We start from the raw sequence: 21,357 nt of genomic DNA on the forward strand, positions 1-21,357 counted from the left end.
TATGATTATTGAAAGAAAAAGCTCTTTTTGCATAAATCTGTTCTACATACCACATAGGTGGTCAAAGATAAATCTGCTCTATAATATAAATTGGTAAAGTGTTGGTATTTTGTATAAGATGTAGTAGATTGTCTGGGTTGGTGAAGTGTTGGTGTCTGGTATGAGGTGTAGTGGTTTTTCAGACTGTAGGAAGGTAATGGATGGTCAGTCAGATTCTTCTAGTTATGTACTGTTCTCTAACCTATGTTTACTAGAGCCTGGAGCAAGAGTAGATGAGTTTGAGAATTTGGACTTAAGAAGACAGACATATGATAGGTACCCTCCGGGTGCTAACGTTCCTGTTGATGATTTGTGCGCCGCTGGATTTTTGTACATCGGCTCAGGCAATGATGATAAGGTTCAGTGCTTCTGGTGCAGAGGGATACTAGACAGATGGGAACAAGGGGATGATCCCTGGCGCTATCACGCTATGTATGTATAACCAAGTCAGTATGAAAGTCTTTAAATGGAATGGCCTGTTTGGAAATCTTTGAGCACCTAGTCAATAAAACAAGCAAGATAACTTACGAGCAACAATAGGGATTGTTTAGGCTCATTCAGTGAACATCATGTCATCATCCCTACTTGAATCATTGGTGAACAGAGCATATAACTGTAGCTTTAGTTCATATAGCTGTAGCTTTAGTTCATATAACTATCGCTTTAGTTCATATAACTATAGCTTTAGTTCATATAACTGTAGCTTTAGTTCATATAACTGTAGCTTTAGTTCATATAACTGTAGCTTTAGTTTATATAACTGTAGCTTTAGTTCATATAACTGTAGCTTTAGTTCATATAACTATAGCTTTAGTTCATATAACTGTAGCTTTAGTTCATATAACTATAGCTTTAGTTCATACAACTATAGCTTTAGTTTATATAACTATAGCTTTAGTTCATATAACTGTAGCTTCAGTTCATATAGCTGTAGCTTTAGTTCATGTAAATATAGCTTTAGTTTATATAACTGTAGCTTTAGTTCAGATAACTGTACCTTTAGTTCATATAACTGTAGCTTTAGTTCATATAACTGTAGCTTTAGTTCATATAGCTGTAGCTTTAGTTCATGTAAATATAGCTTTAGTTTATATAACTGTAGCTTTAGTTCATATAACTGTAGCTTCAGTTCATATAGCTGTAGCTTTAGTTCATGTAAATATAGCTTTAGTTTATATAACTGTAGCTTTAGTTCAGATAACTGTAGCTTTAGTTCATATAACTGTAGCTTTAGTTCATATAACTGTAGCTTTAGTTTATATAACTGTAGCTTTAGTTCATATAACTATCGCTTTAGTTCATATAACTATAGCTTTAGTTCATATAACTATAGCTTTAGTTCATATAACTGTAGCTTTAGTTTATATAACTGTAGCTTTAGTTCATATAACTGTAGCTTCAGTTCATATAGCTGTAGCTTTAGTTCATGTAAATATAGCTTTAGTTTATATAACTGTAGCTTTAGTTCAGATAACTGTAGCTTTAGTTCATATAACTGTAGCTTTAGTTCATATAACTGTAGCTTTAGTTTATATAACTGTAGCTTTAGTTCATATAACTATCGCTTTAGTTCATATAACTATAGCTTTAGTTCATATAACTATAGCTTTAGTTCATACAACTATAGCTTTAGTTTATATAACTATAGCTTTAGTTCATATAACTGTAGCTTCAGTTCATATAGCTGTAGCTTTAGTTCATGTAAATATAGCTTTAGTTTATATAACTGTAGCTTTAGTTCAGATAACTGTACCTTTAGTTCATATAACTGTAGCTTTAGTTCATATAACTGTAGCTTTAGTTCATATAGCTGTAGCTTTAGTTCATGTAAATATAGCTTTAGTTTATATAACTGTAGCTTTAGTTCATATAACTGTAGCTTCAGTTCATATAGCTGTAGCTTTAGTTCATGTAAATATAGCTTTAGTTTATATAACTGTAGCTTTAGTTCAGATAACTGTAGCTTTAGTTCATATAACTGTAGCTTTAGTTCATATAACTGTAGCTTTAGTTTATATAACTGTAGCTTTAGTTCATATAACTATAGCTTTAGTTCATATAACTATAGCTTTAGTTCATACAACTATAGCTTTAGTTTATATAACTATAGCTTTAGTTCATATAACTATAGCTTTAGTTCATATAACTGTAGCTATAGTTCATATAACTATAGCTTTAGTTCATATAACTGTAACTTTAGTTCATATAACTATAGCTTTAGTTCATATAACTGTAGCTTTAGTTCATATAACTATAGCTTTAGTTCATATAACTATAGCTTTAGTTCATATAACTATAGCTTTAGTTCATATAACTATATCTTTAGTTTATATAACTGTAGCTTTAGTTCATATAACTATAGCTTTAGTTCATATAACTATAGCTTTAGTTCATACAACTATAGCTTTAGTTTATATAACTATAGCTTTAGTTCATATAACTGTAGCTTCAGTTCATATAGCTGTAGCTTTAGTTCATATAACTTTAGCTTTAGTTCATATAACTGTAGCTTTAGTTCATATAACTGTAGCTTTAGTTTATATAACTATAGCTTTAGTTCATATAAATATAGCTTTAGTTCATATAACTATAGCTTTAGTTTATATAACTATAGCTTTAGTTCATATAAATATAGCTTTAGTTTATATAACTGTAGCTATAGTTCATATAACTATAGCTTTAGTTCATATAACTGTAACTTTAGTTCATATAACTATAGCTTTAGTTCATATAACTGTAGCTTTAGTTCATATAACTATAGCTTTAGTTCATATAACTATAGCTTTAGTTTATATAACTATAGCTTTAGTTCATATAAATATAGCTTTAGTTTATATAACTGTAGCTATAGTTCATATAACTATAGCTTTAGTTCATATAACTGTAACTTTAGTTCATATGACTATAGCTTTAGTTCATATAACTATAGCTTTAGTTCATATAACTATAGCTTTAGTTCATATAACTATAGCTTTAGTTCATATAACTATAGCTTTAGTTCATATAACTGTAGCTTTAGTTCATATAACTATAGCTTTAGTTCATATAACTATAGCTTTAGTTCATATAACTATAGCTTTAGTTCATATAACTGTAGCTTTAGTTCATATAACTATAGCTTTAGTTCATATAACTATAGCTTTAGTTCATATAACTGTAGCTATAGTTCATATAACTATAGCTTTAGTTCATATAACTGTAACTTTAGTTCATATAACTATAGCTTTAGTTCATATAACTGTAGCTTTAGTTCATATAACTATAGCTTTAGTTCATATAACTGTAGCTTTAGTTCATATAACTATAGCTTTAGTTCATATAACTGTAGCTTTAGTTCATATAACTATAGCTTTAGTTTATATAACTGTAGCTTTAGTTCAGATAACTGTAGCTTTAGTTCATATAACTGTAGCTTTAGTTCATATAACTGTAGCTTTAGTTTATATAACTATAGCTTTAGTTCATATAAATATAGCTTTAGTTCATATAACTATAGCTTTAGTTTATATAACTATAGCTTTAGTTCATATAAATATAGCTTTAGTTTATATAACTGTAGCTATAGTTCATATAACTATAGCTTTAGTTCATATAACTGTAACTTTAGTTCATATAACTATAGCTTTAGTTCATATAACTGTAGCTTTAGTTCATATAACTATAGCTTTAGTTCATATAACTATAGCTTTAGTTCATATAACTATAGCTTTAGTTCATATAACTATAGCTTTAGTTCATATAACTGTAGCTTTAGTTCATATAACTGTAGCTTTAGTTCAGATAACTGTAGCTTTAGTTCATATAACTGTAGCTTTAGTTCATATAACTATAGCTTTAATTCATATAAATATAGCTTTAGTTTATATAACTGTAGCTATAGTTCATATAACTATAGCTTTAGTTCATATAACTATAACTTTAGTTCATATAACTATAGCTTTAGTTCATATAACTATAACTTTAGTTCATATAACTATAGCTTTAGTTCATATAACTATAGCTTTAGTTCATATAACTGTAGCTTTAGTTCATATAACTATAGCTTTAGTTCATATAACTGTAGCTTTAGTTCAGATAACTGTAGCTTTAGTTCATATAACTGTAGCTTTAGTTCATATAACTATAGCTTTAATTCATATAAATATAGCTTTAGTTTATATAACTGTAGCTATAGTTCATATAACTATAGCTTTAGTTCATATAACTGTAACTTTAGTTCATATAACTATAGCTTTAGTTCATATAACTGTAGCTTTAGTTCATATAACTATAGCTTTAGTTCATATAACTATAGCTTTAGTTCATATAACTATAGCTTTAGTTCATATAACTGTAGCTTTAGCTCATATAACTATAGCTTTAGTTCATATAACTGTAGCTTTAGTTCATATAACTGTAGCTTTAGTTTATCTAACTAGCTTTAGTTCATATAACTGTAGCTTTAGTTCATATAACTGTAGCTTTAGTTCATAAAACTGTAGCTTTAGTTTATCTAACTAGCTTTAGTTCATATAACTGTAGCTTTAGTTCATATAACTGTAGCTTTAGTTCATATAACTGTAGCTTTAGTTCATATAACTGTAGCTTTAGTTCATATAACTGTAGCTTTAGTTCATATAACTGTAGCTTTAGTTCATATAACTGTAGCTTTAGTTCATATAACTATAGCTTTAGTTCATATAACTGTAGCTTTAGTTTATATAACTGTAGCTTTAGTTCATATAACTGTAGCTTTAGTTTATCTAACTAGCTTTAGTTCATATAACTGTAGCTTTAGTTCATATAACTGTAGCTTTAGTTCATATAACTGTAGCTTTAGTCCATATAGCTGTAGCTTTAGTTCATGTAAATATAGCTTTAGTTTATATAACTGTAGCTTTAGTTCATATAACTGTAGCTTCAGTTCATATAGCTGTAGCTTTAGTTCATGTAAATATAGCTTTAGTTTATATAACTGTAGCTTTAGTTCAGATAACTGTAGCTTTAGTTCATATAACTGTAGCTTTAGTTCATATAACTGTAGCTTTAGTTTATATAACTGTAGCTTTAGTTCATATAACTGTAGCTTTAGTTCATATAACTGTAGCTTTAGTTTATATAACTGTAGCTTTAGTTCATATAACTATAGCTTTAGTTCATACAACTATAGCTTTAGTTTATATAACTATAGCTTTAGTTCATATAACTGTAGCTTCAGTTCATATAGCTGTAGCTTTAATTCATGTAAATATAGCTTTAGTTTATATAACTGTAGCTTTAGTTCAGATAACTGTAGCTTTAGTTCATATAACTGTAGCTTTAGTTCATATAACTGTAGCTTTAGTTCATATAGCTGTAGCTTTAGTTCATGTAAATATAGCTTTAGTTTATATAACTAGCTTTAGTTCAGATAACTGTAGCTTTAGTTCATATAACTGTAGCTTTAGTTCATATAAATGTAGCTTTAGTTCATATAACTATAGCTTTAGTTTATAGAACTGTAGCTTTAGTTCATATAACTATAGCTTTAGTTCATATAACTATAGCTTTAGTTCATACAACTATAGCTTTAGTTTATATAACTATAGCTTTAGTTCATATAACTGTAGCTTCAGTTCATATAGCTGTAGCTTTAGTTCATGTAAATATAGCTTTAGTTTATATAACTGTAGCTTTAGTTCAGATAACTGTAGCTTTAGTTCATATAACTGTAGCTTTAGTTCATATAACTGTAGCTTTAGTTTATATAACTATAGCTTTAGTTCATATAAATATAGCTTTAGTTTATGTAACTGTAGCTTTAGCTCATATAACTGTAACTTTAGTTCATATAACTGTAGCTTTAGTTCATATAACTATAGCTTTAGTTCATATAACTATAGCTTTAGTTCATATAACTATAGCTTTAGTTCATATAACTATAGCTTTAGTTCATAAAACTATAGCTTTAGTTTGTATAACTATAGCTTTAGTTCATATAACTGTAGCTTCAGTTCATATAGCTGTAGCTTTAGTTCATGTAAATATAGCTTTAGTTTATATAACTGTAGCTTTAGTTCAAATAACTGTAGCTTTAGTTCATATAACTGTAGCTTTAGTTCATATAACTGTAGCTTTAGTTCATATAGCTGTAGCTTTAGTTCATGTAAATATAGCTTTAGTTTATATAACTGTAGTTTTAGTTCATATAACTGTAGCTTCAGTTCATTTAGCTGTAGCTTTAGTTCATGTAAATATAGCTTTAGTTTATATAACTGTAGCTTTAGTTCAGATAACTGTAGCTTTAGTTCATATAACTGTAGCTTTAGTTCATATAACTGTAGCTTTAGTTTATATAACTATAGCTTTAGTTCATATAAATATAGCTTTAGTTCATATAACTATAGCTTTAGTTTATATAACTATAGCTTTAGTTCATATAAATATAGCTTTAGTTTATATAACTGTAGCTATAGTTCATATAACTATAGCTTTAGTTCATATAACTGTAACTTTAGTTCATATAACTATAGCTTTAGTTCATATAACTGTAGCTTTAGTTCATATAACTATAGCTTTAGTTCATATAACTATAGCTTTAGTTCATATAACTATAGCTTTAGTTCATATAACTGTAGCTTTAGTTCATATAACTATAGCTTTAGTTCATATAACTGTAGCTTTAGTTCATATAACTATAGCTTTAGTTTATATAACTGTAGCTATAGTTCATATAACTATAGCTTTAGTTCATATAACTGTAACTTTAGTTCATATAACTATAGCTTTAGTTCATATAACTGTAGCTTTAGTTCATATAACTATAGCTTTAGTTCATATAACTATAGCTTTAGTTCATATAACTGTAGCTTTAGTTCATATAACTATAGCTTTAGTTCATATAACTATAGCTTTAGTTCATATAACTATAGCTTTAGTTCATATAACTGTAGCTATAGTTCATATAACTATAGCTTTAGTTCATATAACTGTAACTTTAGTTCATATAACTATAGCTTTAGTTCATATAACTGTAGCTTTAGTTCATATAACTATAGCTTTAGTTCATATAACTATAGCTTTAGTTCATATAACTATAGCTTTAGTTCATATAACTATAGCTTTAGTTTATATAACTGTAGCTTTAGTTCATATAACTATAGCTTTAGTTCATATAACCATAGCTTTAGTTCATACAACTATAGCTTTAGTTTATATAACTATAGCTTTAGTTCATATAACTGTAGCTTCAGTTCATATAGCTGTAGCTTTAGTTCATGTAAATATAGCTTTAGTTTATATAACTGTAGCTTTAGTTCAGATAACTGTAGCTTTAGTTCATATAACTGTAGCTTTAGTTCATATAACTTTAGCTTTAGTTCATATAGCTGTAGCTTTAGTTCATGTAAATATAGCTTTAGTTTATATAACTGTAGCTTTAGTTCATATAACTGTAGCTTCAGTTCATATAGCTGTAGCTTTAGTTCATGTAAATATAGCTTTAGTTTATATAACTGTAGCTTTAGTTCAGATAACTGTAGCTTTAGTTCATATAACTGTAGCTTTAGTTCATATAACTATAGCTTTAGTTCATATAACTATAGCTTTAGTTTATATAACTGTAGCTTTAGTTCATATAACTATAGCTTTAGTTCATATAACTATAGCTTTAGTTTATACAACTATAGCTTTAGTTTATATAACTATAGCTTTAGTTCATATAACTGTAGCTTCAGTTCATATAGCTGTAGCTTTAGTTCATGTAAATATAGCTTTAGTTTATATAACTGTAGCTTTAGTTCAGATAACTGTAGCTTTAGTTCATATAACTGTAGCTTTAGTTCATATAACTGTAGCTTTAGTTTATATAACTGTAGCTATAGTTCATATAACTATAGCTTTAGTTCATATAACTGTAACTTTAGTTCATATAACTATAGCTTTAGTTCATATAACTGTAGCTTTAGTTCATATAACTATAGCTTTAGTTCATATAACTATAGCTTTAGTTTATATAACTATAGCTTTAGTTCATATAAATATAGCTTTAGTTTATATAACTGTAGCTATAGTTCATATAACTATAGCTTTAGTTCATATAACTGTAACTTTAGTTCATATAACTATAGCTTTAGTTCATATAACTGTAGCTTTAGTTCATATAACTATAGCTTTAGTTCATATAACTATAGCTTTAGTTCATATAACTATAGCTTTAGTTCATATAACTGTAGCTTTAGTTCATATAACTATAGCTTTAGTTCATATAACTGTAGCTTTAGTTCATATAACTATAGCTTTAGTTCATATAACTATAGCTTTAGTTCATATAACTGTAGCTTTAGTTCATATAACTATAGCTTTAGTTCATATAACTATAGCTTTAGTTCATATAACTGTAGCTATAATTCATATAACTATAGCTTTAGTTCATATAACTGTAACTTTAGTTCATATAACTATAGCTTTAGTTCATATAACTGTAGCTTTAGTTCATATAACTATAGCTTTAGTTCATATAACTGTAGCTTTAGTTCATATAACTATAGCTTTAGTTCATATAACTGTAGCTTTAGTTCATATAACTATAGCTTTAGTTTATATAACTGTAGCTTTAGTTCAGATAACTGTAGCTTTAGTTCATATAACTGTAGCTTTAGTTCATATAACTGTAGCTTTAGTTTATATAACTATAGCTTTAGTTCATATAAATATAGCTTTAGTTCATATAACTATAGCTTTAGTTTATATAACTATAGCTTTAGTTCATATAAATATAGCTTTAGTTTATATAACTGTAGCTATAGTTCATATAACTATAGCTTTAGTTCATATAACTGTAACTTTAGTTCATATAACTATAGCTTTAGTTCATATAACTGTAGCTTTAGTTCATATAACTATAGCTTTAGTTCATATAACTATAGCTTTAGTTCATATAACTATAGCTTTAGTTCATATAACTGTAGCTTTAGTTCATATAACTATAGCTTTAGTTCATATAACTGTAGCTTTAGTTCAGATAACTGTAGCTTTAGTTCATATAACTGTAGCTTTAGTTCATATAACTATAGCTTTAGTTCATATAACTATAGCTTTAGTTTATATAACTGTAGCTTTAGTTCATATAACTATAGCTTTAGTTCATATAACTATAGCTTTAGTTTATATAACTATAGCTTTAGTTCATATAACTGTAGCTTCAGTTCATATAGCTGTAGCTTTAGTTCATGTAAATATAGCTTTAGTTTATATAACTGTAGCTTTAGTTTATATAACTGTAGCTTTAGTTCATATAACTGTAGCTTTAGTTCATATAACTGTAACTTTAGTTCATATAACTGTAGCTTTAGTTCATATAACTATAGCTTTAGTTCATATAACTGTAGCTTTAGTTTATATAACTATAGCTTTAGTTCATATAAATATAGCTTTAGTTTATATAACTGTAGCTATAGTTCATATAACTATAGCTTTAGTTCATATAACTGTAACTTTAGTTCATATAACTATAGCTTTAGTTCATATAACTGTAGCTTTAGTTCATATAACTATAGCTTTAGTTCATATAACTATAGCTTTAGTTCATATAACTATAGCTTTAGTTCATATAACTGTAGCTTTAGCTCATATAACTATAGATTTAGTTCATATAACTGTAGCTTTAGTTCATATAACTGTAGCTTTAGTTTATCTAACTAGCTTTAGTTCATATAACTGTAGCTTTAGTTCATATAACTGTAGCTTTAGTTCATAAAACTGTAGCTTTAGTTTATCTAACTAGCTTTAGTTCATATAACTGTAGCTTTAGTTCATATAACTGTAGCTTTAGTTCATATAACTGTAGCTTTAGTTCATATAACTGTAGCTTTAGTTCATATAACTGTAGCTTTAGTTCATATAACTGTAGCTTTAGTTCATATAACTGTAGCTTTAGTTCATATAACTATAGCTTTAGTTCATATAACTGTAGCTTTAGTTTATATAACTGTAGCTTTAGTTCATATAACTGTAGCTTTAGTTTATCTAACTAGCTTTAGTTCATATAACTGTAGCTTTAGTTCATATAACTGTAGCTTTAGTTCATATAACTGTAGCTTTAGTTCAAATAACTGTAGCTTTAGTTCATATAACTGTAGCTTTAGTTCATATAACTGTAGCTTTAGTTCATATAACTGTAGCTTTAGTTCATATAACTATAGCTTTAGTTTATATAACTGTAGCTTTAGTTCATATAACTGTAGCCTAATTTTATATAAGTTAAAATTTATTTAGTTGGTATATTTTAGGTCAGTGATTACCTAGTAATGCACTGTATGCTTTATACAAGGTAATTATAATCTCCTCTCACACTTGCATGTATACTCGCCTTGTATACTTGCATGTTCCTCGCCTCTACTTTTTACATACTGTATGCTAATAGGTTGGGGTCATAATGTGTACATAACCTTCCATATTTGCACATCAACCCTCTTGTTCTTACTTACACAACCCTGACTTTATTATTGTTACTATCATTCTTGCTGTCGATTATTTGTTGTCTTGTTGGCATTTAGTCGTAATAGACACTAGGTTGAGTTCTCTTGAAGGAAGAGCAGTGTGTAGGGGTTGTCTCTCCACGGTTGAATCATTTTTTTGTTCATTGGTAAATCTTTAAGAGATTTCCTAAGATTAATCATTTAAACGAATCCTTTGGTTGTTTTTGCCGATTTGCATCTTAACAAAATTGTTGAATATTTTGTATGTTGCTTTCACTTTACTGTCTTTTATACATGTATGTGTTGTCTTTTTATTTGTTAATTGTTACACACAACCTTCCTCTAGTGCAATGCATAGCTCTTGAGTGTCTCTATGTGAATTATGTTGATTAACATAGATAGTCATACTTGTTTTCTTATAACATAGATCGTCATTTTTCAAAGTTGTTGTCTTCCTACCTGTTTACTGTTATGCATATGCTTAGCTTTTGTGTTTTTTCATGTGGATTATATTGACTAAAGATGAACATCCACCCAATTTTATTAGCTTTTATCAGAAAGTATCAGTATTTGTTCATCATCTGCGATTGTTTTTAATATTTGAGGTCATCTGACTGCTAGCATGTTTCAAGATTGAAATTGACAAAACTTTAACGCAATTAAATTGTTCAAAAGAAAAGTGTTGTGTAAATGTGCGTACTCACATGTGGTTGAAACAAAGAAGAACTCCGTCTGAATCTCCCGACGCCTATATACTCACCTTGACTTATCGTACCTTCCCGTAACTACCTGTAACTCCCATGACCTTGGACATTAGCGTAGCCCGCTGCCCACCAGCTTGATTATACAACAAAAAGTATGCGCAAACTGATGTCACTAATCGCTGTCATTGCTAGAGTTGATATCAGCTATTGTGTTCAAGTGGCAGCATTACAAGTCTCTATTCTGTCTGTATCTTTGCAACTATAAATATAGACTCTATTTGTTGGTCTCTTTGCGACTATAGATATCATCATCACACTTTTGCTTGATCTGATTTTTACCATGATCAAGATTTGTCAATCTCAATCTTGAAACATCCTGGCAGACAGATCAACTCAAACATCCAAAACAATGGCAAATGATAGAAAAATATTTATACTTTCTGATAAAACCTGCTAAAGATTTGGGCAAGTTCATCTTTAAAATAGATAGTCTGTCAGCTGTTACACTTCATATCGCTGTCTATATGTGTTGTGGTCTTAGCTACTGCTGTGTCAACAACTATAGGTTGTTAATTGCCTGTATTACAATTCATATTATACTGCCTATATGTTTATTATATGGCATATTGCCGATGCTGTCTTAGATACACTCATTTTTAAAATTCAGTTTACATTAAAACTGTGATTCTCAGCTAAGTGGTTTCAATCCTTACTCTATTGTCAACCTTTTGTCATTGATTGAGTGTAGATGTTGATATTCAGTGAAAATTCAACTACGGTCTGGTTATAGCCATACTTGGCTTCATACAGGTTCTTCCCGGGATGCACATGGCTACAGACGCAACGGGATTTGGGATACATAAGAACTGTGCGTGCTGAGATGACAGACGCTGAGAGTGAGGCTGCCCAGCCTCAAGACTATAACAGCGGTGACACATCCTTTCTTGGTCAGTCATCCAGCAATCTATAAGTTTAGCCACTTCTAGATTACCCGAGTGCAAGAGTAGGTCACAATTTGGTACATGTGAGGCATTCACATTTCGATCACATATCCCTGACAATTTTATCAAAAATCTGATATGTTGTTACCTTGGTTGAGTACATGACAGTACACATTAACTGAGGTAATGCTCATTAACAATGGGGCTCATAGACAGTGGATAAGGGGATGCGGAACGTTACATCAGCAAATTCTTTAGCCTGAGGTCTATCAATATGTTAATGCATCGATGTTAGCAGACGCATTGTGTTAAAGCTTTTCATTCAGTTCATTCACTGGCCATGAATAGAGTAGGCCTAATGACTATTGTAGCTACATACTGCTGAAAGTAGCAAGCAGAGGATAACTCCAAACTTTTGGTTATTTATAGAGCTATTCATGGATCTAAACAAATGCTTATTTTAACATAGATACTTTTGATAGTTTCTTTACAAATCCAGTATCGTTACAAATAGCGTCGCCACAAATATCATAAGGAACTCGCGAAGTTATTTTTTTTCCACATTTTGTGTCACGGATTTTCCAACTGCATCACAGGCTTCCTATTGTTTTGCCGAGAGTTATAATCTGTAGTAGTGCTGCGCGATATGACAGTGCATGCCAAAATGATATATTGGCCCTGTGAGCTATCGATATCGTTCAGTATCGAAACTTTGGAGTTATGCTCTCTTATATAGATTATTGTGACGTTTCACCTAAGAAACAAAAATACAAGGTCGATAATAGTGTCCAAATACAAAAAACGTGGGGGTCGTCTTTTCTCTCTAACTTTATTTATGAAGCTTTTTTCTACTTCGCCGGTTCGTTTCTAAAGGATTCTCAAAGATGAAGAAAATCCGCGAGGTCGCAAATAAGTTTTCAGGAACTAGTGCTGTGCCGATATCGAGTCACGAAAGCCGGCAATAATCGATGTTGGTTTTGCCAATTAACACAGATATTTATCGTTTCGACATAATATTGAAAACGTTGATATACCCATTACAGAATCGACCTACAAAACGCCCCAAAATGATATCGTCCCACACAAAATCGACACTTATCGTGCAATATCGTTTTATCGTGCAGCACTACTCTATAGGTATTAGTTCACTTTGCTTAATAATATACTCTTTGTGCATGAGAACATTATTTCCACTTTGTACTCCCACTTACAATTGATCACTACTTTTTTTATATTCTATCTTGCTAGTACAGGTTATTTGTACTCTTTGTCTGCCATGGTATTCTCATCTCAAGCAATGATTTTAGCTACTCTGTCTTGTTAGGAGAAAATGTTGATAGTATAATTATACGCTGTATTCCTGTGTATCTGTCATTGTAGATGCAGTTGACCCACCTGTTCATCAAGTACCACTCGCCGTTGCTCCAGTGATCCCTGTTAATCCTCCAGCGTGAGTTGTTTGCTCTTAGTGAAGTATTCATGAATTATATATGAGCTTTTATAGCATGGCAGATGCAAGATAACTTCTGACTAAGATTTTTCTTTCACTCGTATCCTACATTGCTAGTATCTACTCCACCGCTTAGTTGATGCACTTGTGACCACAAGTGTACAGTGGCTATCATCAGCATAGAGTTATTACTTTGAGCATAGAGTTGTGCCATAAATAATGCTAGTCAGCACTATATAGATGACATGGAGTTGTCATTATCAGCATAGGGTTGACATCATCAGCATAGAATTGTCTCCCTAAACATAGAGTTGTCATCTTATGCGTAGAAATATGATATCAAGCATTTTCAAAGCGTTTTCATGTCAGAGTTATATTTAGCATGAAGTTGCCATTTCAATGTAAACTTGTTATCTTGAAACACTTTACAATTTTCACCAAAGATCTTCCTTTTACGCAAGTTTAAAGCAGCCTGTTAGTATGTTACAGAAACATATTAACATGTTACAGCAACAGTTTAATGTGTTGGTGTAACATATTAACATGTTGCTATCGTGTGCGGCAGTATAGAGAAGTCATCTTATAGGTTGACTTGCAACAAAACTTACATTACAGTTATTTAGTATCAAAAGGTTCACCATGTCTTACTCCGCTGCGTTGTAGGTTCAAAATCTATGGGAATGTGATTACAAGCTCTTAAAAGCTAAAAAACGAACAGTTAATTGCAGCCATCACGAAAACGCCATATGTTGCAATCCTTCTTAAAACGGCTCAAATGGGACATAGTTGAAAAGGATGTGGTTCTGGTCACACTTTCATGCAATCTCATTCGTCGTAATATTTTCACAAATATACTTTACGCATTCAATAAAACCATGTCTATTGTCCTTACGCGTCTATTTCATTATTATCATAATGCTGTTGCTTTGAGCACTGGTATCTCAAAACCTTGCCTAAAAACTAGTTTAATTTTTAACCTTAGCTCGAGGTTGTGCACATCGTCTTCTGGTAAACATGAGGAGCCTGTTGGTCACCTGTGATGGTCGAAAAATTTGTCTGTCTGTCTTGTTTGGTCTGTCGTCTGTCTGTCGTTTGTCTGTCCGGTTAAAGTTATAAAGTTTCATCAACAAAAAACCGTCGTACTGGATTTGAACTCACACCATTCAAATCGCAAGTCAACTAACAAGTACGCGTGTAATCGCAAGGCTAAGTCATTCTTATCACACCCATCGCTCGTACCATATACTGTATATCTTTTTCACGATTTTATGCGCTAAAATATTAGTTAATATGGTATGCCCTTGTGTTACAATGCCCTTGTGTTACAATGCCCTTGTGTTATGATGTCCCGGTTATAATTTTTTTTGTAACAATATGGAATGCAATGTTTTTTCCTGCTCCCCATACAAGGACAAATTTTTTTGCGGTTTTTGTCCGCCATACGATATCAACAAAAGTTTTCTCGAAATTAAAGTTTAGAAGTCGGTGTACTGATTACGACGAAATAACCGGAAATGCCAATATGCTATTCACCAAAATCCCTTCTATAACCTTGAAAGAAATACGATGTTCGCTTGCTCTCCACTTTACTTCAGCGTTATTTGTTACAAGTTACAGCAAAGTAAAAGCGAAACTGAAAACAGATGAGTGATAAAATTTTAGCCTATGACAAGGGTGAAGTTTAGTTTAGTAAAATACATACTAAAACTTAGCTTTAAGAAGTGTGTTTTTAGTAAGCTAAATTCATTTAAAGTAAATTTAACATTTATGTTATACGTCTGTCTTGAACGTAAGAACTCCCTACGGTTGGTACTGCACTTAGTAAAACAGGCATTATACTGTATAAGACAGCCCATATACAGATGCAATCAGCGCACTGATTGCGTATCATTGATATCGTATATCAAAAAGTTAAACAAAATTTCATCTCCGTATGGCGAGGTCAAAAAGACATTGTGTTCCACTTGTGAGGCGAAAACATCGTATAACAAGGCATAGTAACCCGAGGGCACACTGTATTAATTAATAATGAAAACTGTACATTTAGCACGTGCTATCACAACAAGTGATATCACAGCTATATCACAGCGCGTGCTATCACGATACACAGTATATATTAAGTGTGGCATCGTAAAGCATTGTAACATTGGCTTAGTCTTGTGATTATGTGCGCTTGTTAGTAGATTTGCCATTTGAATGTCGGGAGTTCAAACTCAGTACCAGGGTGCTTTTTTTGCTAAAACTTAATCGTTGCTATAATCGGACAGACAAACGTTGGATGACAGACACACACTGATATATATATAGTGTATCTCTTAGTGTATATGTATATACATGTACATATATATATACACATATACATACATGTACATATATATATACATGTACATATATATATACACATATACATACATGTACATATATATATACATGTACATATATACACACATGTACACATATGTATATATATTTATATATACATGTATATATAAATATATATACATGTATATATATTTATATATACATGTATATATAAATATATATACATGTATATATATTTATAAACAAATGTATATATAAATATATATACATGTACATGTATATGTATTTATATATACATTTATATATCAATATAAATGTATATATAAATGTATATATATACATAAATATATTTATGTATATATATACATGTATATATATTTATATATACATGTGCATGTATATATACATCTACATATATATGTTATATATATACATGTACATATATTTACATGTATATATATGTATGTACATATATACACACATGTACATATATACATTTACATATATATATATATATATATATATATATATATATATATATATATATATATGCATTTACATATATACATACATGTACATATATACACACATGTACATATATACACACATGTATTTATATATAAATGTATATAATATGATTTACCTAGTTTAAAAGGTATTATAAGTTATATATATATTTTTTTAATAGCATATAAAGTTAAAAAAGGTATACTGTCTGTATATAGCTTTTAAACTTTGAGCCATTTTAATGTTTGCTCGATTCTGTGTTTGTCAAGCAATTTCAATAGTTGCTCACAATTATAAAGTACATTTTTAAATATTTTAGTCCAAGATCTCTCCGTGATTTGGTTGCCCAACGGGGGGCATTAACTGATGTTGATGCTAGGGTGATAGAGCGGGCTATAATGTGTGAACTTTGCCATGACCAACGAAAGGTAGGAGTTACTACACTGCAAGTTTGCTGGTCAGATGGTGTTTGTATGGAAAGCTATTTAAGAACAGATCGTTATTTGTTTGTCGTTTGTTGTGCTTTGTTGGTGGAACTGGGTTCTGCGTAGAGTTCAGTCCACTGTCTGGAGACCAAAAGTCAGTGTCGACATCTGAATGGCATTTCATTTAGTATATTTCCTTTTGCTCACGTGTTGAGGAGCGCACGGTGAAGGGTGCGTGGTGAAGGGTTCATATGTTAAGTATAGACAGACATTATACAGTGTAATATGGTGAATATGGACAGATATTATACGGTGTTATATGGTGAATATAGACAGACATTATATAGTGTTATATGGTGAATATGGACAGATATTATACGGTGTTATATGGTGAATATGGACAGACATTATATAGTGTCATATGGTGAATATGAACAGACATTATATAGTGTTATATGGTGAATATGGACAGACATTATACAGTGTTACATGGGGAATATGGACAGACATTATACAGTGTTATATGGTGAATATGGACAGACATTATACAGTGTTATATGGTAAATATGAACAGACATTATACAGTGTTATATGTTGAACGTGGACAGACATTTTAGTCTTATATGGTGAATATGGTCAGACATTATACAGTATTATATGGTGAATAGGAACAGACATTATATAATGTTATATGGTGAATATGGACAGACATTATACAGTGTTACATGGGGAATATGGACAGACATTATACAGTGTTATATGGTGAATGTGGACAGACATTTTAGTCTTATATGGTGAATATGGTCAGACATTATACAGTATTATATGGTGAATAGGAACAGACATTATATAGTGTTATATGGTGAATATGGACAGACATTATACAGTGTTACATTGAGAATATGGACAGACATTATACAGTGTTAAGGTGAATATGGACAGAAATACAGTGTTATATGGTGAATATAGACAGACAATATACAGTATTATATGGTGAATATGGATAAACATTATATAGTGTTATATGGTAAATATGAACAGACATTATACAGTGTTATTTGGTGAATATAGACAGACATTATACAGTGTTATATGGTGAATATGGACAGACATTATACAGTATTATATGGTGAATATGGACAGACAATATACAGTATTATATGGTGAATATGAACAGACATTATATAGTGTTATATGGCGAAAATGGACAGACATTTTAGTGTTATATGGTGAATATGGACAGACATTATACAGTATTATATGGTGAATATGGACAGACATTATACAGTATTATATGGTGAATATGGACAGACATTATACAGTGTTATATGGTGAATATGGACAGACATTATACAGTATTATATGGTGAATATGGACAGACATTATACAGTATTATATGGTGAATATGAACAGACATTATATAGTGTTATATGGCGAAAATGGACAGACATTTTATAGTGTTATATGGTGAATATGGACAGACATTATACAGTATTATATGGTGAATATGGACAGACATTATACAGTATTATATGGTGAATATGGACAGACAATATGCAGTGTTTTATGGTGAATATGGACAGACATCATACAGTGTTATCTGGTGAATGTGGACATACAATGGTTTTTTCATGTTACCTAATACTACTCTGTTGTTATCTTTACAATTACAGGCAGCAGCCCTTATGCCGTGTGGATGTTTCTTGATCTGTAAACAATGCGCCCAGGATTCTCTTCCAGATCCTTGCCCTTCTTGTAAAATGCCAGTTTCTGGCCACTTTCCGATCAACTTTGGTATTTAGTTTCTACCGATCGATCCGGTGGAAGCTTGGTGGTTGTTTAAAGAAGTGCATTTTATATGATTTACATGTATATGAGTTAATAAATGTAAAATATAAAATCATATTGAATTTTAATCTGCATCGTTAAACCAGTTGATTAGAGTACAAACCAGCAAACAACACTCTAATAGTAGGCAGCATCATTTTAGCAAATAAGTGATCCGGTGAAGAGATTTTCTAGAGAAAATTTTCAATGAAGCAATGCATTTATTTTTCGATTGATTATTCATTGGATTATTTTTAATGGATAAAGTAAATAAGTTTGCTATTCTCTCACCTTTTTTGGAAACTCGCCTAAGCCTACAGAATGGCCGTAAGCATGACTACAGAATATAGTCAAACAGATTTTTAATCAAACAAATACAAAACCTTTATAAATCAAGTAACAAAAGCGTATGTTGTTCAATCTAATGTAGGGACATCTTGCACTTATTCAGTAGACATTCATACATGCAGAAGAATTTATTGTAAACTCGGAACAAAAAATCTAAATAGGGCAGGAGTATCCGGACACCAATCTGCATCGCAATCAGACGAGTAAACAGTTTACTAAAGGTTGACTACTGACATATTTCACTGCTGACACCAATTTAGCTTTGATTGTTTTCTAATTTTTATCGCTGCCATGCTTTTTAGCGAATAATAAAAAAAACTCATATTTTTTTCATGACTTAATTATCTATTCCTTTGTAACTTCTCACTACAAAGTGAAACAATTAAAGCAACCTGCAAGTTGTTATAGGATGCAGTAATATAAATGGCTATAGTCTAGGGGAGGTCAAACTGTGACCAGACTTGTCTACCTCTTGGCTATACCTTGATATTCTCGACAATCTTTGGTTCAGCTCTCTATTTCTTTCGCCCTTAGCTCATTTTCCTTCCTTTGCTTCCACTTCCCTGCAATACTTTCATTTCAGCTTCACTTCATTGCAATTGACCCAATGTGTGTCCATCTTTATTGTTTTTTCTCATGGTGTGATTTGCTTTAAATGACACTTACCAGTGTAAATAAAGTTACTCTATATTTTGGAGTCTGCACTACTTTCACTAATAAAAACCAAATGACAGCCATTTAAGATTAATAAAACTAACAAGAGAAAAAGTTAACAAGATCATATAATCTGGCCAGTTTATTCCAAATGCTTGTAGTGCCTTAGTTTTACCAGTATGTGGATACTGTAAAACCTCTAAAGCGCTCTATTTTTCAACTCTTTCTCTATAGTGGCATTCAAACAGAATGTCAATTAGAGGTTTTACGGTAGTTGTTTGGTAACGAACTATAAATCAACAATATAATTTGAAAATCTTTTGACTTAATGAAGGCAAACAATATAAGAAATAAATAGTTGGTTAAGGTTTAACATGAACTCTATGTATAGCGGAGAGATACTCTTTAGAATTGTATCAGAATCAAAAAACACCTGTACCATTATTACACAGACAATCTTTTAAATATAACGCTATCAAGATTATGAAAGAAGAGATATTAGTTCCTGTGAATGAGCTGTCATTTGATATTGATTAACTGGCCATACTGTGACTACTGACCATTCTATATTTTATTTACTAACACTGGTATACATATATATATATTTATATATATATTTATATATATATATTTATATATATATATATATTTATATATATATATATATACAGTCATTTGCAAAAGTTTAAGACCACTTGGTAAATTTGAAGAAATTTTCTATTAAATGATGTTACTAGCTTCTGGCTTCAGTTAATCTCCTCAGTTGTTCTTGTAACCCTATCAGTCACTCTTTAAGTCGGTTCATTATTGCCAAGCATAAAGATTCATGCTTTATTTAATTTTTGGCTCAGTTTTGTGGCAAATATTAGGTTAAACAACATGGTGAAAATGGGTAAAAACAGGCCTTGGCACCGACTGCTAGAGCCAAAATATTTGTAACCAAGAGGTATAGCCACTGGACCATTCAAGACTGGTCAAACGTATTATTCTAAGATAAGTCTAATTTGTTGTAGTTTAAATTACGCAATAGACACGTTTGTAGACCAGTAGTAACTTGCTTTGATGACAGATAAAGCTGTCATAAGAATAAAACATTCACTGAGCCATATGGCATGGAGGACGATGTTCGTCAAAGGGACTGCAGGCTGGTACTTTTTAGATAAAAACATCACTATGAATGGTGAGAAGGAAGAAAAACTTTTTGAACACAATATAGTAGCTTTATATATGAGGTAAGTGAATGCATTGTCTTTATGCATGATGGAGCACCTTGCCACAGATTGAACAGATTGGTGATAGATTATCTGAAAAAGATGAAAGTTGAAGTTCTTGCTTGGCCAGGTAACAGCCCAGATCTCAACCTAATTGAGAATCTGTAATGCAAATTCAAGGACAAATAAGCAAAAGAGCAGCCCCAAATGCTTAAGCCGTATATGAAGCAATTAGGACAGTTCGATAACTGAGATCACTGATGACTATTGTAAAAAAACTTATTGACAGCACGCTAAGGAGATTTAAAGCTACAATAGAAAACGAGGGACGACATACAAAATATTGACATTAGCAGCATTTGGAGTAACTGTTGCACAGTAAAGACTATGTATTCTTTAACTTGTATCATAGTGTAAACAAAAAAGAAAAAATTTGGTGTAAGGCCAAAAATGTTCATTTTTCGGAAAAATCAAGGGTGGTCTTAAACTTTTG

At 30.5% G+C, this 21,357-nt stretch overlaps 2 protein-coding genes across 2 annotated transcripts in view; both read left to right on the forward strand.

Moving 5' to 3' along the window:
- LOC137403550 (THAP domain-containing protein 5-like) overlaps positions 1 to 21,357 on the forward strand; it is a 290,272-nt gene that overhangs the window by 10,497 nt on the left and 258,418 nt on the right. The gene's annotated exons all lie outside the window — the stretch shown is intronic.
- The window catches only part of LOC137404771 (baculoviral IAP repeat-containing protein 7-B-like), a 28,143-nt gene that overhangs the window by 1,665 nt on the left and 5,121 nt on the right, over positions 1 to 21,357 (forward strand). The window contains exons 3-7 of the mRNA XM_068091002.1: positions 255 to 471; positions 11,990 to 12,126; positions 13,501 to 13,570; positions 16,719 to 16,827; positions 18,498 to 18,618. Of these exons, the coding sequence (XP_067947103.1) occupies positions 255 to 471; positions 11,990 to 12,126; positions 13,501 to 13,570; positions 16,719 to 16,827; positions 18,498 to 18,618 (654 nt within the window). The remainder of the gene's footprint in view (positions 1 to 254; positions 472 to 11,989; positions 12,127 to 13,500; positions 13,571 to 16,718; positions 16,828 to 18,497; positions 18,619 to 21,357) is intronic.

The sequence above is a fragment of the Watersipora subatra genome, chromosome 9, assembly GCF_963576615.1.
Source record: "Watersipora subatra chromosome 9, tzWatSuba1.1, whole genome shotgun sequence".
Lineage (NCBI taxonomy): Eukaryota > Metazoa > Bryozoa > Gymnolaemata > Cheilostomatida > Watersiporidae > Watersipora > Watersipora subatra.